General features: G+C 40.2%; 1 protein-coding gene across 4 annotated transcripts; it reads left to right on the forward strand.

The window, feature by feature from the left end:
• Positions 1-32: 32 nt before the first annotated feature.
• LOC125895729 (WD repeat-containing protein 82-like) lies at positions 33-18,526 on the forward strand. Of its 4 annotated transcripts, XM_049587832.1 has the most exons (17): positions 33-761; positions 965-1,065; positions 1,180-1,246; positions 2,456-2,555; positions 3,661-3,777; positions 3,890-4,045; positions 4,132-4,201; positions 4,290-4,432; positions 10,166-10,339; positions 12,621-12,716; positions 12,830-12,934; positions 13,024-13,038; positions 13,118-13,159; positions 13,254-13,379; positions 13,570-13,720; positions 16,076-16,197; positions 16,345-18,526. In XM_049587832.1, the coding sequence occupies exons 1-17, from the start codon at positions 601-603 to the stop codon at positions 16,510-16,512; spliced, it is 1,914 nt and encodes a 637-aa protein (XP_049443789.1). In that variant the 5' UTR covers positions 33-600; the 3' UTR covers positions 16,513-18,526. The 4 variants fall into 4 exon arrangements, with proteins under 4 accessions (XP_049443789.1, XP_049443780.1, XP_049443773.1 ...); XM_049587806.1 differs by lacking the exons at positions 33-761; positions 965-1,065; positions 1,180-1,246; ... (3 more) ...; positions 4,132-4,201; positions 4,290-4,432 and adding exons at positions 9,179-9,216; positions 9,996-10,073 and having other exon boundaries at positions 10,161-10,339; XM_049587823.1 differs by lacking the exons at positions 10,166-10,339; positions 12,621-12,716; positions 12,830-12,934; ... (4 more) ...; positions 16,076-16,197; positions 16,345-18,526 and adding exons at positions 4,529-4,576; positions 4,971-6,511 and having other exon boundaries at positions 54-761.
• Positions 18,527-19,172: the final 646 nt, after the last annotated feature.

A 19,172-nucleotide genomic window follows, 5' to 3' on the forward strand; every position in this document is an offset into this window, starting at 1 on the left:
TCTTTTTGGAGTGGTGGTTGATATAGACTGGATTGAACGTCATAAAAAATATGACCTGCAATTTTTCTTCACGTAACAAAATTGTCAAACTGCTCTAAAAATGCGCTTTCATAAAAAACGAGGACCAACTGATGGCAGGAAAAAAAATATGTGACCCTTAAAAAAAACAATTGTAATCTGAAAACAGTGTAACTGTAGATGAAGCAACAACTTCCGGTAGCGGTGTGTCGTATTTCCCTTTTCTGTTAATAGGTATGCTCGTTTATCACCACTTCCCGGTTTCTTGGGGGGTTTCTTGAAGCAACTAAATGTAGTGGTGACTTAATAGCACCGCCCACCTGGTAGATACCTACATTCAAACCAAATGCATTATTGTCACCGCAAGTTCCTCTATGGCTGCGTATTGGGAATAATTCACACAACGTTTGGTTTTATTGTTGTTTTTCTGTAAAATGTAAGATTGTATTTCGCGTCAAGGCTCTGAAACGATATTGCTCATGCTTTGCTCGACCAGAAACGACTCGCAGACTTCGTTAAATCAGACGGGGAGGTTCACATTTTGGTTTTACAGAGTATGTTTTGTATGAAAAAGCTGCAGACATGAGGATCACAGACAGCGTGTTGCGAAGTTTCAGGGTCGCGAGAACATACCGAGAAAACTCTCAGAAAGTAAACTGCGTGGACTTCAGCCCAAATGGTGAAAATGCGATATCGAGCAGCGACGACGACTGCATTGTATTGTATGACATCAGAGAGGGGAAGTAAGTGGCCAGTATCACCACATTCACAAACAAGAAGTGACTGTGTAATGCATGCTTAAAATATATGAAAAGAATGATCAATTTCCATATCTTAATTGTTTAAATACATTTAGATAACCTGGCCAATTGAATGTGTTTAGACAATGGCAGTACAACATGTTTATTACTGTTCAAAATTGCTTAAATATTCTGTCCCTTTTCAGACCTAAAAGGACCCTGTACAGTAAGAAGTATGGAGTAGACCTCATCCGCTACACACATGGAGACACACAGACAGTGGTCTACAGCTCTAACAAGCTAGATGGTAATAACTCAGCAGTGACAGTCAGCTGTTGGCACAAAGCACCAAACACACACAAACACTAAAATGCCAGTATAGAGCAAATATGTGTGCTCTGATATGTTTTGTGTCTTGTAGATACTATCCGATACCTGTCACTCACTGACAACCAGTACATCAGGTATTTCCCAGGTCACACTGCAAGGTTAGTAACATAGGGTGGACAAAAATGTTGTGTGCTGTATACAGATATGAATAAAGAAGTTTATTTCAAATCACAAAGCAATTATGAATACAAACTGCACACTAGGTGGAAAACTACCATCAAAGTATATGCACATTAGGGCTGCATCTAACAATTATTTCTGTAATGGGTAAATCAACGACTAAATCATCTAACAGTAATTTTCACAGCTGAATTATCCATTGATTGTTTTATCTCGATAATAATAATAGTTGTTTCATCCCTAAAATGTCAGAGAGTGGGGGAAAATGTCCATCAGTGTTTCTCAAAACCCAAGATGATGTTCTCAAATGTGTTGTTTTGTCCACAACCCAAAGACATTTAGTTTGTTTTCTAAGAGGAGTAAAGAATGCAGAACATACTCACATTTAACGAGGTGGAGTCAGAGAATTTGACCTTTTTCCTTTCTGAAGAATAAGTCAAACCAAATTATTGATTATAGAATTAGTTGGTGATTAATATAATCAATTGTTTGATTAGTCATTGCAGCTCTATATATCAATTAATCATTGGTCTTCAGAACATCAAAAACATCTAAAAATGACCATCACAAATTCATGTTATCAACTGCCTTCTTTTTTTTTTGTCCAACCAATGGTCCAAAACTCAAAATCTTCAGTTTACTATAATGTAAATTAAGGAAAAGTAGCATATCATCACATTTTAAAGGGATTAAACAAGAAAATATTTAGATTTTTTTAATCAAAAAATTGACATCAGTTTTTTTTGATTATCAAAATAGCTGCTGATTATTTTTCTGTTGATTGACCATTTGATAAATGAACTTATTATTGCAGCTCTAATGCAAATCCTGTATTTTGTAACACTTATTTACTTGATGATGTGCAAACCAAGAAGAAACAATATGCATTTACACATGATCTCAAAATGTAGATTTTTATACTTCCTTCAACTTTTTTACTCTAATATGCTCATAACAAATTTGAGGGAAAATGTGTGCTCATGTTTTTACTCAGTGTTTGACAAATACACAAAGTTTTTTTGTTAAATTGTATTTCTGAACAGCATAAACACAGAGTATGAGCATGTTTACCTCTTTCACGACTGTAAGTTTCACTTTGTCTTATCTGGTCTTTTCTTGTCTTGTTTTACCCTCTATAAAATGAAGGTTAAAGTTTGGTTTGTGACTTGTTTTTTTTGTTTTTTAAGAGTTATCGCTCTCTCCATGTCACCTGTGGATGATACGTTTATCTCGGGCTCGTTGGACAAAACGATCCGGATCTGGGATCTGCGTGCTCCGCACTGTCAAGTGAGTAGTCAGGCTGGAAAATGACACTTCCTCTGCTCTCTGTAATCAGTTACTCAAGTGTATAATTACAACTGCTGCTGCTAAAGCTGTTAACTGCTTTAGATCAGGATGTTCCAGATTAATGCACCTGAAGGGACTGTACGTAACTTAATTACCAAACCCCCTTTAAAGAAGCACTTGTCCTTTGACCACTGGGTGTCCTCAGACACTGTCTGCTGTCTCAACTGAAAGATAATGCTGTCAGATATTATACTGTAAACAAAGGAGGGAGAGACATAAACGTGAGCACTGAAAGACAGAAAATGCAGTTATTAAAGATGGAGTAGGCAGAAATCTGAAAAAGGCAAAAAAAAAAAAAAAAGAAAACTGGCAGAATTTGAAAATTCCCTCCTCTCTGCCCTAAGCTCCTCCCACCAGACGACCACGGGCATATGCACATGCTTCATACAGTGACCCAGTGTTTCCCATACATTGATTCATTTAATCTGATTTCATTGTATCCTTGCACACAGCACATTTACTCAGCCTCTTCTTGCCCTGCTCTCTCTCAATTCTCTTAATCATAACACGAATGAGCCAAGAATTAGCTAGCTAGTCACCTCACCTCGAATTCAGCCAGTGTAACCCCCCAGTGCCTGGTGTGACAGCAGACTGGTTGCCAGCGACAGCGCCAGATCTAACCTGTTGATCCAGCAGGGAGTTGGCGCTGTCTGGTCCCCCAGAACTTGTGTTTGCCTTGACTGGGTTAGCGTTGCCATGGCCACAGATTAGGTGTCCGTCCCCAGAGCTGCTGCCCGCTCTCCCCCCAGCGCGGTGGGGTGTGAGGTGGAGGACAGACTGTGATTTGAAGCTCTTGCTGACGTTGGCTACATAAATGCTCTTTGCATATCGTAAATTGATTTCAGACTACTTGAAATACCATGTGCTTATAGTTTATAATGGGATTTTTGCCCAGTGAAGCCAAAATTAAACTTCCTATCTGAGCTTTAATTAATAAGGTTGAAATATAGTGGCATTACTTTTACAATATCTCTATCAAAACCCAGATTTCCTGTAGCAGCTTCTCTTTTTTCTGTGGATTTATTTGTGTGTGTTTGTGTTTCAGGGTTTGACCAATCCACTGGGGAAACCTGTTTGTTCCTTTGACCCTGATGGGCTGATATTTGCTGCAGGGGTGGAATCACAGGCCATTAAACTATACGACCTTCGTGCTTTTGACAAGGTAAAAACTGTGTTAGGTTTTAGTGTTTTAGTGGGATTTGACTGTCACACACCTGTTTTAATGTTTTCTCTGTTGCACTGTATTCATATAACATTAATCTCTCTGTGAAAAGGGTCCCTTTGCCTCCTTTGAGACAAGGTTTAATCGCGTCTGTGACTGGACTGGACTCAAATTCAGTAACGATGGGAAGCAGATTCTCATCTCCACCAACGCAGGGATGATTCGTGTCCTGAATGCTTTCAATGGATCTGTGCTGCACACTTTTTCTGTAAGAGACACGCAGTAATTAAATCACACCTGTCTGCATATTAGTATGATTACTTGAAGGTGTTTCCTGTCTTTGCTTATTTGCAGGGCTACAACAACAGTAAAGGCATCTCTCTGGAGGCCTGTTTCACTCCTGACTCTCAGTTTGTCATGATTGGTAAGCCTGAACACATCTGTGTTATTGTTCTGGCCTCTTCCTGTAATATCTCGATTGTGAGTGTATTAAAATGTGTGTTGTTTTGCAGGCTCAGAGGACGGCAGAGTCCATGTTTGGAGCACTGAGAGTGGGATGAAGGTGGCTGTGCTGGACGGGAAACATCCAGGACCCATCAACACTCTGCAGTTTAACCCCAGATACATGACGTTTGCCAGTGCCTGCACTAACATGGTGAGATCAAACTCATCATGACAGGAGCTGCTGCTTTTGGACAAACTGCTATAAACAAAATGCTAATTCATTATTTCCTTCCTGTTCTCCTAACAGACATTTTGGCTCCCGTGTATTGACGACTCATAGAGGGACGTTGCCAAAGTGAGTCCTGGTTGTTAAACAAATCGGGATGTGTTGGACTGGCTTCACTGGTCTGTTAAGAACCTCATGGCCTGATAATTTATCAGAGACAAAACATTTTAAAGTTTTTACCAGCAGTATTTTTAAACATTTAAAAGGGTTTATGCTGCTACCTCTGTTTTTTTTTGTTTTTTTACAACATAGTTACACTACATTTCATTAACATTTTAAACCTATGTCTTGATATTTTATGTGAAATTTAACTAGTTAAAGGTCCAATGTGAAGGATTTAGGGGCATCTATTGGCAGAAATGATATATGATATAATAAGGATATTTTTCTTTAGTTTATAATTAGCCTGGTAAGACCATCCTAATGACATTAACGTAGCATTCTGTTTCGCTGTCTGTATCAGTCTGGACTTGGTGCCTCTTCAAACACTTTCAGTGGGTGGAGTTCTCGCCTTGACGGACAAACTCCTTCAAAACACCGGGGAACATCTTCTTCAACACCAACAGAGCCAGCTGACAAATCAAGCTTTTGTCAAATTCAGTTAGAAGAATAGCGTAAACATCTTTTCCTCTGAGGAACTCCACAAGTGCATACTCTTGTTCTTGTTTAATTGTTGTTACTGCCACTATTTCTGTTAGAGTTAGCGCCTGTTTCTGCCTGAGCTGCTATCACTGTTCTGCGAGCTGCGGCTTGCATTTTACGTCATCATCTAAAGCACAGGCCCTGATAGACTGTTAACGCTGTCAACTACGGTGCATATCCCTGATTGGCCCCAACTAGAGAATTTCTGGAAAGTGTTTGGGGCGGCGCCGACTGATACAGAGAGCAAAAGAAAATGTTGAGCTAAAGCGTTTGTTACCTTAGAATAAGCTGTTTATATCTTCATAGGGAGGGGTCCTCGTCCATGGAGTCTACCATGTTGCACTGTCATGTTTTTACAGTAGCTCAGAATGGACAAACCAAACACTGGCTCTAGATAGAGCCATTCCCATTTTTCACATTGGCCACCATAATTAGCTGCCCCTTTGGAAAACAGATTTTTAACATGAAACTGTTTTATTGAATGTTTTTACCAGTTTAAATCACTGAGTCTGTTTGTTTTGGAGGAAGAGACATCTGCGAATAATTCAACTCCCGCATAAAACCTCCTGACCTTCTGGGTCTTTAGTTGTCAGAGAAAAAAGTGAGCACACATTTGCAGGTGCTGGGCTAACAGTAAAATACATGCAACATGTAAAATAGCATCAGAGAAATACTGATTTGTAATGTGAAACTGCCTTTTTTAGTGTTTTTACTGGCTTTAGTCACCTGGTCCATTTGTTTTGGAGAGAAAGAGACCTCTGCAGGAAATTTGGGTCCTGGTAAAAACCTAAACAATGAACACTAAAGGAATCTAACCAGGAGTTCACGCTTGGCACCCTGGAGAAGTTTCAGCTGGTTGCAATCTGCAGTTGTCACTCTGTCACTCTCATCTGCTCGATGCCACTAACTCCTCCACACTGCTTCTTTAATAACTAGTGTTTTTATTGTTTGAATATTTGATATTAAAGTGTTTTTGATAAAAATAAGAGCTACTGTTTTTTTTCTTTGTTGACATCCTCAGTCATATCATACACCAGATGAATCTTGATGTACAGTACAAGCGCTGAGACTAATGGTTATTTATAATAGTAATTAATCTGACTGTTTTTTTTTTATGTTTGTACTTTTGTTGTTTGAAAAAACAAAGTGTCAGAGATTGGGGAAAAATATGAATCACAATTACCTAAAGCCCAAAGTGACTTCTTTGTATCAGTTTACTATCACATAAGACAAAGACAAGCAGCAAATCCTCACGATAACTGTAACTGGGTAAAGTTCATTTTTGCTTGAAAAAACAAAAGCAATTCATTGATTTTCATGCTACTTGCAGATTAGATTTATTTCATTTGATTTAAGCTTCATACCAATACATGCGTCACATTCACTGAGAAAATATATATATCTTTCACAGTTTCTCCAATAAAACAGACTGATCTCAACAAGATTTCCCAAGTTGCTCATTGTATATGAATGATTACAACCTTAAACAGGATGAGTAATACTGAGTCTTTATAAATGTCTCATTTTCAGATAATTATGGGATTAGTATGTTGGTGCTTCTCAGAATAATGACGCTACGCTCACAGGAGCTCACCTAACAGACGCAAACACGAGTTCACTCAGTCAGTAAACCAACCTGTGAACACACATGCAAGCGTGAGAGGAACGCAGTCAGTTTTAATCAATTTAATGAATGGGTGTTTTTCTTTTTTGTGTGTGTGCACATAAAGTGTGTCTTCCTGAAGTAGAGGAGGGGGGTGGGGGTTCTGCTGAATAATGTATAGATGCTTGGGTTGTGTACTCACCACTGAGTGAATAATGGATGATCCCATCACAGGTAACCTCACAGGTACACACTTATCTTTCTCTCACCTCCCTCCCTGTGTGTGTGTGTGTGTGTGTGTGTGTGTGTAAGATGTGTGGAAGGAGAGAAATAAAGTGAGATAGTTTGAGCATTTAGCACAGACTCAACTCTCTGTCACGCCCACCTACATACATACTGTACTATCCTATGTGTGTTAGCGTGATGAGTTTGTGTGTTTGTCAGTAATGGCTCCATTAGTGCTGATTGTTCAGGAGCCAACTCCTCTAGTGTTCACACAAATCATCTGGAGCTCTTCACCTCACACGCTGGGATAAAAGCTGTTTATATCTTGGCCAGGGGCGCACTGTCAAGAGAGGCAAACCATGCTAATGCCTTGGGCCCCCCAAAATAAATAGTAAAAAGGGCCGTTGATGGCCGCTGATATTGACACATTTTGCAATGGCGAATATAAACCCCCTTTAATCTCCCATAAAGCACTATACAGTGCAGCACCACCCCAAAAAACCCTTTAGTGAGGCCCCTTCTAGCTCCCATATGACAGATGGTAGTTCAAATACTCAAATGTAGAAGTGTGGACTCAAGTCACATGACCTGGACTATCGAGTCAGACTTGAGTCACAAATTTCATGACTTTAGGCTTGACTTGACAAGACCAAAAAAGACCTGCTGCATGACTTGGATTTTAACACCAATGCCGCGTGACTTGGACTAGAGCTTTTTTTAAGAGATTTTTTTTGAGCTTTTTGCCTTTAATGACAAAGTTTTACGTGTGAAGGGGGCAGAGAGAGGGGACGACATGCAGCAAGGGGCCGCAGGCTGGAGCTGAACCCAAGGCCGCTGCAGCAAGGACACTGCCCCCATACACAGGGCGCCTGCTCCACCCACCGAGCCACTGGGCACCCCGATCTAGAGCTTTTTGATTCAAAAGTACTTAATACCTTCTCCACAGTCCCAAGATTAAAAAGTATATTATTTTTTTAAATTGCACAAGTAATCAAATAATTTTCTTTATTTCCCAAATCAGCTAACATTTACAACTTTAATTCCCAGCTAATCGACACTTAATTCCCCAGATCTACTTTGTTTGAATCGATCCAACCACACCTAGCCAATTTGCAGGCGAGAACCAGGGAGAACAAACGTTGCACCAGTTGGAAAAACGATACCAAAGATGTCTTGTTTGAATACAAAAACTACACATTTGTCAACAAAAAACAAATTGCAGTACGCAAAACATGCTGGTCTAAAATTACAGATGAAGAAGCATCATTTTCCAACCTTGTACAACATTTGAAGTTGCAAAAACAACGGTAAGCTGAGGCTAATTAGCAAGCTAATGCTTAGCTAACATTAGCTCACTAGTGAGCTAATGTTAGCTAGCATTAGCTTAACAGCTAAGTAACTTTTTAACAAACTCGATTAAACAAATAAGTGTAAATTTAAAGATAAAAAAGGAATTATTCTTTGTAAATTTAATGCATTATTCTGTTGTTAAAATGACATTACATTTGTTGAAGATCACATTAACCCTAACCAGGCCCCCATTGGCTTTTTTTGCCAGGGCCCCACAGAGTCTAAGACTGTTGCTGATCCTGGCATAAGTTACCTCACATCCTCATATTTTAAAGCATGCTGGTGTTGCTTCAGGTAGCTATTGAACAATGTTGAAATGTAGCGGTCAGATTGTCGCTCGGTGTCACATTTCTGTGACCAGGTGGCTGAAATTTGAGACGATGCTGTCTGCCTGAGGTGATCGGTCACTCTCTGTGAATGAGTGATAAAATGTCATTACATGTGGCGCACTGACAGCATCTGAAAACACTGTACTGACCCCCTGATTTCATGAGCGGTGGATTTCTACACGGCCTCACACACAGTACAGTACAGGACAGTGTGTGACTTGGGAGACGGGCCCCCCCCACCGAGACCTTTAAAGTTGTGGTCATCGATACGCAAAGAGTTTTAGATCAGTGGTTAGGGTGGCATATCCACTGACAGGCACGTTATTACTCATCAGCCACAGTTCCGCAGATTGTATTTCAAGTGTTAGGAATCTCCCGAGTCACCCTCGAGGCATTTATGTCACTGATGCGCATGGGTCCATCTGTCTGCCATCAGTGGAGAGGCAGCCTACCTGCTGAGCAAGAGGAGTGAGGACACAGAGACCTGGACCTGGTCCTTCTTGCATGAGAGGAGTGTGAAGCTGACGGCCAAAAGATGTCACACCAAACTGGAATTAATGGTGAGTTTATTTCTTTAAGTAAAATTTTCTTAAATCTGAGTGTTTTTGTGTGTTAGTGTAGTTGTTTCTTCATTTAGTTTAAGTGCTTTTTAAATTTTCTTCTGAGCTGTGCCATAGCTTCTAACACATCCTCACAACCTCACTGATTATATTCTCTGACATCCTCTTTTAAGATCTTAAAGTGGCCTCTTTACTTTGATAAACCTGTGGGTCTAAATAACTGGACTGTAAAGGCTACACGTTTAAAAATTAAAGCCTGTATATTGTAAGACTGATTCACAGTTAAGTCTTCTATGTTGTGATACCAGTGTTTATGACATTTAGGCCCCACAGGTATTTATGGATAGTTTAAGAGCTACATGTGTGTTATGGCATTTGGTAATTGAAGCGTTGGGGGACGGGTTGGCAGGAGCATACCTCTCTCACCTTTCTCACCTGATCTTACATCATTTATGAGTCCGCTGTGTTTGGTAACCATGGTGAGGGAGAGACAGGCAGTGCAATAAAAAGCTTCATCTGGTTTCCCGTATTAAACTACCATTCATAGGTGTGAAAACTGGAGGAAAATGAGGCTGATCGCATCACCCTCTCAGGGGTTCTTTTGGTACATACATGCCCTGTCCGAGTCACTGTAGGTGATGGCGTGACTATCTGGCAGTGGATCAAATTTTCTCCCTGAAGTGGAGTCTCAGGTTCTTCCCCTACCCAACTCTGTCTCACTTGCTTTCAACCCCCCATCCTCAGTTTTGACTTGTCTGTCTTATATCTGGTTACTTTAGCAACATCCGAGCTGAAAGAGTTTCTGGCCCGAGCGAGAGGAGGTGCCATCAGAATAATGAAGATTGTCATCAGAAATGGTAAACGAGATTTGACACATGTAAGCTTTCAGGTGACTTGGTCTAAGTCCTCAGATAAGTTTGCTGATTGGTGTTTTTTGTCTGCAGAGGAGCTAGTGTTAGATTCATACAGAGAGCCAGTACACAGCTGGGATAAGGATTACGATCAGTTCCTGCTTCCTCTGCTCACGCCTCAGGAGCCCTGCTACATCCTCTACCGTCTGGACTCCCAGAATGCACAGGGATACGAGTGGATCTTCATCGCCTGGTCACCTGACCAATCACCAGTATGTCTGGACCGGCCGATTGACATGTTGTCACTGATCACATTTAGTTATTCAAAGTCTGCAACCATAGTGATTGTATATATATATATTTTTTAAAAACCTACATATCTTTTTTAAGTTGTCATAAACTAAAAAAAGAATATCAGTAGGACCCTTGAAAAAAATGTTAAAATAAGTTTAGGCTCACATAATAATAATTATTATTATTATTGAATGATAGTAACAATAACTGCAGTTGAACAAGTGTAAATTTGCAATAGCTGCGACCACGTACCACATGCATTCACGTGTTCATGTACACACACTCATCCTCACAATAATTGTCACTAGTCCAGTTATGCCTCCCTACGACAATCAGTTTGTGTGTATGTGTGCCTTTTTGTTAACGGCCAACAACACCCCCAGCCCCAGCATGAAAGTGAACATGGGCAAAAACTGTGGCCAAAGGGTGGGGAAATTTTTTGGGACCAACCAACCAACAAAGCAGTACAACAAAGCAAACCTGTAGAATTGCTGGTCTTGGCTAAAATTTTTAAGAAAGGCATTATGATTTATTGGTGATATGGTATTACACAACACCTGCTTTGAACACATCCAATATATTTATTCTGTGGTTACATCATTCTACCTTTAAATTACAATTCCTATCCTAGTAAGTAACTGAACAGAACAGAAACTAAATAAAAACAACAGGATCGACAGGAATGCAATCCAGGAACTCAGAAAAATTATAGAAAAATGAGGAAGGAAATATTAAAAAGCCTTTATTGTAGTGGCTAAATCATTCAAAGAGCCAACATGTTTCGACCACTGCAGGTCTGTGTCAGGGCTTTCAAACCATACAACACAGGTATGACCCCACGTATATGGTGGCAGGAGCCAATCAGAGGCCATCACATGACCCATATAATGGCATGACATTATATGGCCCTCTATATGTAATAATGAATCATTAGCATTATGAAATTCATTGAAATGTCTAAAGAGGTAGTCGCAATTTTTTGTTGTAATGGCACATTTATGCTCAGCAAGGCGATTCCTTTTGTACGGCCTATGTAGAAATCATTTAGTTTATAAGTTCTGTTTGTGTTAACATCAATAGAATGTTTAGTTTGCATGAAGTTCAGTGAGGGCAATGCATGTGCCAAAAGGTTTGGATAACCAAGTCCTTTTTTTGTCTGCTGGAAGATGTGAACGCATGTCTGTCCCTACGCGTGAGGGCACATCTGAAAGAAAAAATGGGGGTTCAAGAAAGACTTTTCTCAACAAAGTATCACTCTCAATGATAGCCCAATTATGTTTAACGATACGTTTGATTTAGAAAACACCATTGTGTCTAAGAGAATATAAAGTACTCTACCTTGAATAATAATTTGTGAATGACAGGGCTGCAACTATCAATTATTTTCATTGTTGATGAATCTCTCTTTGATTAGTTGTTTGGTCTATAAAATGTCAGACAATGGTGAAAAATGTCAATCCGTGTTTCCCAAAGCCCAATATGACGTACCCAAATGTCATGTTTTGTCCACAACCCAAAGATATTTAGCTCACTGTCATAGAGAAGTAAAGAACACCAGAAAATATTCACATTTAAGCTGCTGGAATCAGAGAAGTTTGACTTTTTTTTTTCTTGATTTTACAAATGAGGACTACAGATGGAAATTAGCTTCTCTGCTAAATCTGGTACAGACATCTTTAATTCTTATGAATGAGTAATGTAAGTGCATATTGTCCTTTATAAACTAAATAAACTAAACTAATTGATTAGTAGTTGTTATTAGTAAAATTAGTTAATTTTGATAGTCGACCACTAACTCAGCAAGCGTTGCAGTTCTTAATAAAAACAACTTGTAAAAAAATCTATATATAAGATTATATCTACTCCTCCCTCACTGGAAAACCCCAAATTTATTACTATTCAGATATTGTTCAGGATGTCTCCTACTGCATGTAAAGTCCATTCTCCATGTGTGCATGTTGAAAGTTTCAGGTTTCCACAATATAGTTGTGTATGTTGCATTCTGATGTGACTGGCTTCCAAACTGTAGTTGTGATGTCACAAAATCCTGCTGGTATGTAAACGGCTTAAACTCAGATTTCACGTGAGCACAGAGAAACTTTCCCTTTCAGTATATTGTTGTAAAAAACAAACAGCCCTCTAGTGTCTCTGCACCTTCATCAGTCTGCACAATGAAGCTCAGACATCACATTGATGTAACACTTATTATAACCTATATTATATGGCATCATCCTGTCTGTCTGTCCCGGCACCCGTTAGGTGAGGCAGAAGATGGTGTATGCAGCGACCCGTGCCACACTGAAGAAAGAGTTTGGAGGAGGTCACATTAAAGATGAAATGTTTGGCACAGTTGAAGTGAGTAAATCCTGTCCAGTGTGCATGGTAATTGATCAGTGAATTAATCAATGATCAATGAAACTTCAACTGTTGGTGATAAAGTACCGTTGTGTTTGTGTGGCTGTGTGCAGGACGACCTGTGCTTCCAGGGATACTTGCGACACATGTCCTCCAGCTGCTCCCCGGCTCCACTCACAGTAGCCGAGCAGGAACTACAACGAATTAAAGTCACAGAGGTAAAGTTTAAACAAACTGTCTGAATACGATATGAACTACATATTTACATTATGTGTTCTCATCCTGTATTTCTACTTCCTTCCTGCAGGACAAGGTTGTGTGGGTACGTAGATTTTCCTATTTCACAAACTCTACTGTGTGTGCGTGAAGAAGAGATATAAAACTGTCTCTTATGTCGACAGGATGAACGCAGACGGGTTGGGACTCCAACAGCACGAGCGAGGGTTTGTTACATCTGTTTGACTCACTGGCATTTCATTTTCTGTCATATGTGTGGACATATCGACACTTAGTCTTCTGTGTTTCTTTATACTGCAGGTTACGATGGAGTTCGGCTTAGACAAAAGGGCACAAACACTTCAAGGTCTTGCATTCCCGTTACAAGAAGAGGCCAAACGAGCTCTGCAGCAACTCAAGCAGAGACGCATCAACTACATACAGCTGGTGAGCCGGAACAGAGAACCTTTATTTTCATAGCGTGCAGTATATAACATGTTCCCTGTAAATGAAAAACAAGCTATCAGGATATTGTTGGAACAAACTGTGTGCCAGTGTTTGTCAGTAAAATGCAGTAAATCTGCCGTGCGTGACTTTGACCCCTGAACAGAGCTTGTTTATGTATGTGGTGTTGCAGAGGCTGGATGTAGAGAAAGAGACCATTGAGCTGGTTCACACCAAACCGACAGAGACCCGTGAGCTTCCCTACAGGATTCCCACAGATTCACCCAGATACCACTTCTTTATCTTCAAACATTCCCACCAGGGTCAGCTGCAGGAGGCGCTGGGTCAGTATACACAGCCTCACTGCACTAATGCACGGAAGGAAAGTAACATAAAGTTTTCTTCTTATCAGGTATCATAAAGATATATATTTAGCTTTCTGTTTTCAAGAGACAAAAGAGAGCTGCATGTGAATCTTACAGAAAATCATCCATAACCTCACGCCATTGTCAAGTGGCACCATGTGGGTCCCCACCCCACGCTTAACGCTGGATTAATCTGTGTTTTACGTCTCTGGGACATGTGACGATATGTCATGTGAAAGCAAAACCACAGGAAACTATTACTCGACTCTCTTCGGCATTTTAGCATCTTTAAGCTCATTGTTTCTGGTTGTATTGCCCACAACTTGATTGTTTTGGTTCAGTCTCACTGCTCTTATCAACCTCATTACCAACAGCAGCGTGCAGGGGTGCAGCACCAAATTCCTGGCCCTGTGCTTGAGCAGTCTCTGTGGGCCCCCTGCCCTTCCTCTCTTGATCCATGTCTCTTTCACACACCTTTTGATATATATAAGTTTGCTTTCTTGCCCTTTCCTTTTCTTTTCTTTTCTTTTAAATTTTTTTTTTTTTTTTTACCACGGATTTCTTTCATGGGGAAAGACATAACAGTGTATGTTGGTGCTCCAGTAGCATTAGCAGTCACTCACTGGGCTTTAGCTGCATTTACAGACAAATTCTAGTGCCGGCTGGACTAAACCATTTTGCACCTTTAAGATGTGGGAGGGGCCTCAGAGAGCTTCCTCTATTTTTAATACAAAGTTCAGTCTTTCAACTGATTTAGTCAGCCAATTTTAACTTAGTGATGGCACTAATTACTAAGAAATACAAAATGGCAGCCAAAACCAAACTTTTCACTCCAGGCTTTTTTCGGGCCTCCCTCCCATTGGACTTCCTGTACAAGCCTTGTATTATCAGTCCCACTGTCCCCACACTACGATGCACCTGGCAGCATGCATCTGTTTTCAGTGATAAACCCACTGTACACTACTGTCCAGGCCCAGACGACAGACTGACACAGTTAGCTGGTGAACATAGTGTTGAATTTAGCAGCTAAAGAGGCAGATATTTCACTCAGGAGTGGTTGGAGACCAAAACAGAGCAAAAAGAAGAGCATATAATGAACTCGCATTTGTCAGGTTGGACACATAAATACTCCAAATGAATGACAATGTTGCGTCGTATCTTCAGGGTGTAAACAGACAAATGTTGACCAACATGTCACCATATCAGCTTTAGTAGGTGGTGATAGAGTGCCCCAGGAATGAGCCCTAAAACCTGGAAATGACTTTACCATGCATTTTACCACTTACGGTTCCCTCGTCTCAAAGTCAGTGGGTTTGTGGTTAGATGTCTGAAATATGGCAAGCTTGAGAGACTCACTTTTTTTTCTATTACCTAAAATAGTCAGTAAATACCCCACTTGTGAACTTTGAAGCTTCTATGTGTTTAAAAAAAAATGGCAGTTGCTTACAAGTGGCTAAATGATGCTGCAGAATGTCATCATGCGGAGCCAGGCCAAACACAGCTATACAGTCTTGTTATGGTAATGACGTTGGGTCATGAGAGGGTAGTGTAGTTTGTTTATAGACTAACATTAGCTTTTTACTTCTGGCGACTGCATTTAAGCTTCAATAATCATGAAAGTGGTGTTCATCTTGTTTCTTTATCCAATGGAAAAACCCCATACTTTTTTTTGACAAGGGAGCCAGGATGATGCTAACTTCCACGCTGGCCTACAGAAAAACGCCATCCCTGGAGCACTCTGTATGTTGATGTTGTGAATTTGGCTCATTCAAATGACACCAAGTGGGTCAAAAACCAGCTTTCAGACACTAAATACTCAGTGGCCTTTTTCACAGTGACCACATGCACCTAAAGGAATACTCTACCCACGAAAATGATCATTTGTATATAAATGGCTTACACTGTGTTACGTTGAATTTACTAAAATGCACAAATGTATGACCAGAAAGTGTTTGCTCAGGCGCAGTACTCCTATGGGGAAGTGTTTTAAGTAGCAGTTTAAGTTTTCTTTTTGAATTCAGTGTATCACAGTGTGAGTAATGGATATGGAAAAGATCATTTGTGGGTGATGTATTCCTTTAACTAAATGTTAAGTTGTATCATGTAGTGAAAATTAGGCTTTTTTTCTGAGTCTCAGCAGCTCCTGTTGACTAGTTTTCAACACAAGTACTCCGACTCCTGTTTGATTAAGGTTAAGTGATAGCACCTCTGCTCGAGAACAGGATGTTCTTGTCCTCTGTTCACCCCTGGTGTAGTGTGTCATTTAGAGAAGGTGGGAGTGAAGTGCATATACTTGTATCAGCTGCTTAAGTGACGACTCTGTTTCCCTTCCAGTGTTTATATATTCGATGCCCGGCTACACCTGTAGTATCAAAGAACGAATGTTGTACTCCAGCTGTAAGAACAGACTACTGGACGAGGTGGAGAGAGACTACCAGCTGGAGGTCACCAAGAAGGTACAGGTCACCCAAAAACAACCACAAACAAATAAACAGTAAACAAGTAAACCAAAATTTCTCTATAAATGAATTATCTGCAGAAGAGAAGCTAATAATCTGTGTGTTATTCTGTGTGTGTGTGTGTGTGTGTGTGTGTGTGTGTAGATGGAGATAGACAACGGCGACGGCCTGACAGAAGACTTCCTGTACGAGGAGGTCCACCCAATGGAGCACACCTTAAAGCAGGCCTTTGCCAAGCCCCGCGGACCGGGAGGGAAGAGGGGCAACAAACGCCTCATCAAGGGTGCTGGGGAGAACGGGGAAGAAAGTTAGACATTATAAACACACACAGAGACGCAGACACACACACACACACACACACACACACACACAAGGCATTACACACTAATACACAAGCAAAAAAACACGATATCTATGAATTGACTTGTTATTTGACTGTTTAGCTTCTTTACATTCCTTTCTTTTTACCTACAAAAACACACCAAACAGGGAAAATAGATCCACTATAAAGCAGAAGTCATATTTGTTTCCTGTGGTGAAAGAAAGGCATTTTATAAAAGTGATATTTAAGACTTTAAATTCTCTTTAAGATACACCAAAGGCACTGCTTTATCAAACCTGAACAAGAACAGTGTTGGCAGTTTGAATCCAGTCAGGGTGACTGGTTAACATTGCTGCCTCACAACAAGAGGGTCTCTGGTTCGAACACCGGAGTGGGGGAGCTCTTCTGTGCGGAGTTTGCATGTCCTCCCGGTATCAGCGTGGGTTTTCTCCATGTACTCCGGTTTCCTCCTACAGTCCAAAGACATGCAGTTAAATTGGTGACTCTAAATTGCCTGTAGGTGTGAATAGTTGTCTGTCGCTATATGTCAGCCTTGCGATAGTCTAGCGATTTGTCCAGGGTGTACCCCGCTGCTCACCCAATGTCAGCTGGGATACGCTCCAGCCCCCCTGCGACCCCTAACAGAATAAGTGGTTACAGAAAATTAATGAATTAATGTAGTGGAGATTGAATACTTTGCAGAGATACCAAATATGTCAGGCTGAATTTTTGGGGAAAGTGTTTAATGCACAAAACATCTACAATGTTTCCCTAATGTGAAATGGTGAAAAACATAAATGAACACGGAGTCTTGGGTTTAATTGTGTCACTCTGTAAACACATAAAGCTTTGATTAAGACTTGAACAAGCCGGTACACATAATATATGACAGGAAAATTAAATTTGGGAAAAGAAAATTATTCACTTTCTTGCTGAGAGTTGGATGAGAAGACTGACACCACTCTTGTGTTTGTATGTTAAGTGTGAGGCTACAACTTGCAGCTTGTTAGCTTAGCTTAGCATAAAGATTGAAAACACCAAGGGTAACAAAATCTGTCTGCCACCACCTCTAAAGTAATGTTGTTCCCATACAGATACCAGTATCAAAAATGCTCCCATTACTGCCTAAAATGCTGGATCGGGTATCTGTGAATGTGCAATTCTGTGCATCATTACGATTACGCGTAATTTATTAATAAACTTTAAACTAGTTTCACGCGTGGTTAAAGGCCAGTTTCCGGAAATCAATTATTTTTCGCCACTCTGAAACAGGAGCCTACACAGCAAGTTGTGCTGCACAGCCTCTGGCAGCTGCTGTTTTAGAACAATGAAGAAGATTTGATTTTTCTGTAAATAGCGGAACATTTGATAATATTTTACAGTGGATAATAGAAAATGTTCTGGCATTCACTCACTGTATGTATGTTTGACCAAGGGTTTAACTTGATCATTTCACATCCATATATAGTTAGTTGTATACAACTCTTTTTTGTTTTTAACACAATTGTATTGGAATTGTACTCAGTATTGGCCGATACACAAGCTCAGGTATCAGATCAGTATCAAAAAGGAAAAATGGTTTCAAAATATCCCCACTCTAATAATCAGCAGGCTAATTAACACATCATTTCTCTTTTGTTGAATCCATACAGTTTGGATACCACAGATAACAACTTGATATTAAAGGGTTAAAGGGCCTTTTAAATTTAGTTTCTTGATTATTAACATTTGCCAATTCCTATCCAAGTTGACGGCAACATTTCCCATCTGCCCTCTCCTCTCTCTGCTCTCCACTTAAGGGGCTTATTATTCTTACTGGTATCAATAATTCTGATTCACAATGTTCAGGAAATAGTTATGAAATTTCTGTCTTAGGGTGGAACAGCCTTTATATTGCCTAAGTATAGGCAGCCTATGCTTTACCCACAGTTCACTTTTTAACAAATTTATCCACGTCACATCTACAGTTGCCTTCTTCAGTCACCTGAGCGAGGTTTGACTACACTCAGCTGAAGGCTGTTGTTTTACACGGTCCTACAATAAAATATTTTCTTTATTTTCTCGTGTTTATGTCGTCATTTCTCTCTGAATATGTGTGTGTGTGTGTGTGTGTGTGTGTGTGTGTGTGTGTGATAGTCATGCAGGCCAGCAGCAGCAGCAGCAGGGATCACAGCTCAGTAGCAGAGGTCAATTGGTTGTGTGTGTCTTTTCCAGGAAGTCTCTGTACCCAGAAGCCTTCAGCTGTGCAGTTCTGCTGCTTTCATACCTCTCAGGAAACTCGGTTGATGTGAACATTTTTTCCCAGAAATGCGGTTCAGAGCTGAAAGGCAGCTTTCAAGTGGTCGTTATCTGCGGACATGGGAGCTGTTGGGTGGGTGATGGTGAACCTTTGTGAAGACACACTGACTTCTGACCTGACACAGTTCAGTTATTTTCCAGGAAAACAAATGAACCGTTTGCAGATAATTTTCTTCAGGATAATAAGAAATAATCACTGTTGTCGCTATTAAGGTTATTTTATAATTTGATGTTTGGTTAACTGTACATTATTCACCAAATGACACTAAGTGCACCCGAGCTGAGAGTCATCTAAAGATACAAAGTCAGAAGTCATTTCACAGTGTGACACAGACATGTAGAGGTTGACCAG

This window comes from Epinephelus fuscoguttatus, linkage group LG1, assembly GCF_011397635.1.
Source record: "Epinephelus fuscoguttatus linkage group LG1, E.fuscoguttatus.final_Chr_v1".
Taxonomy (NCBI): Eukaryota; Metazoa; Chordata; class Actinopteri; order Perciformes; family Serranidae; genus Epinephelus; species Epinephelus fuscoguttatus.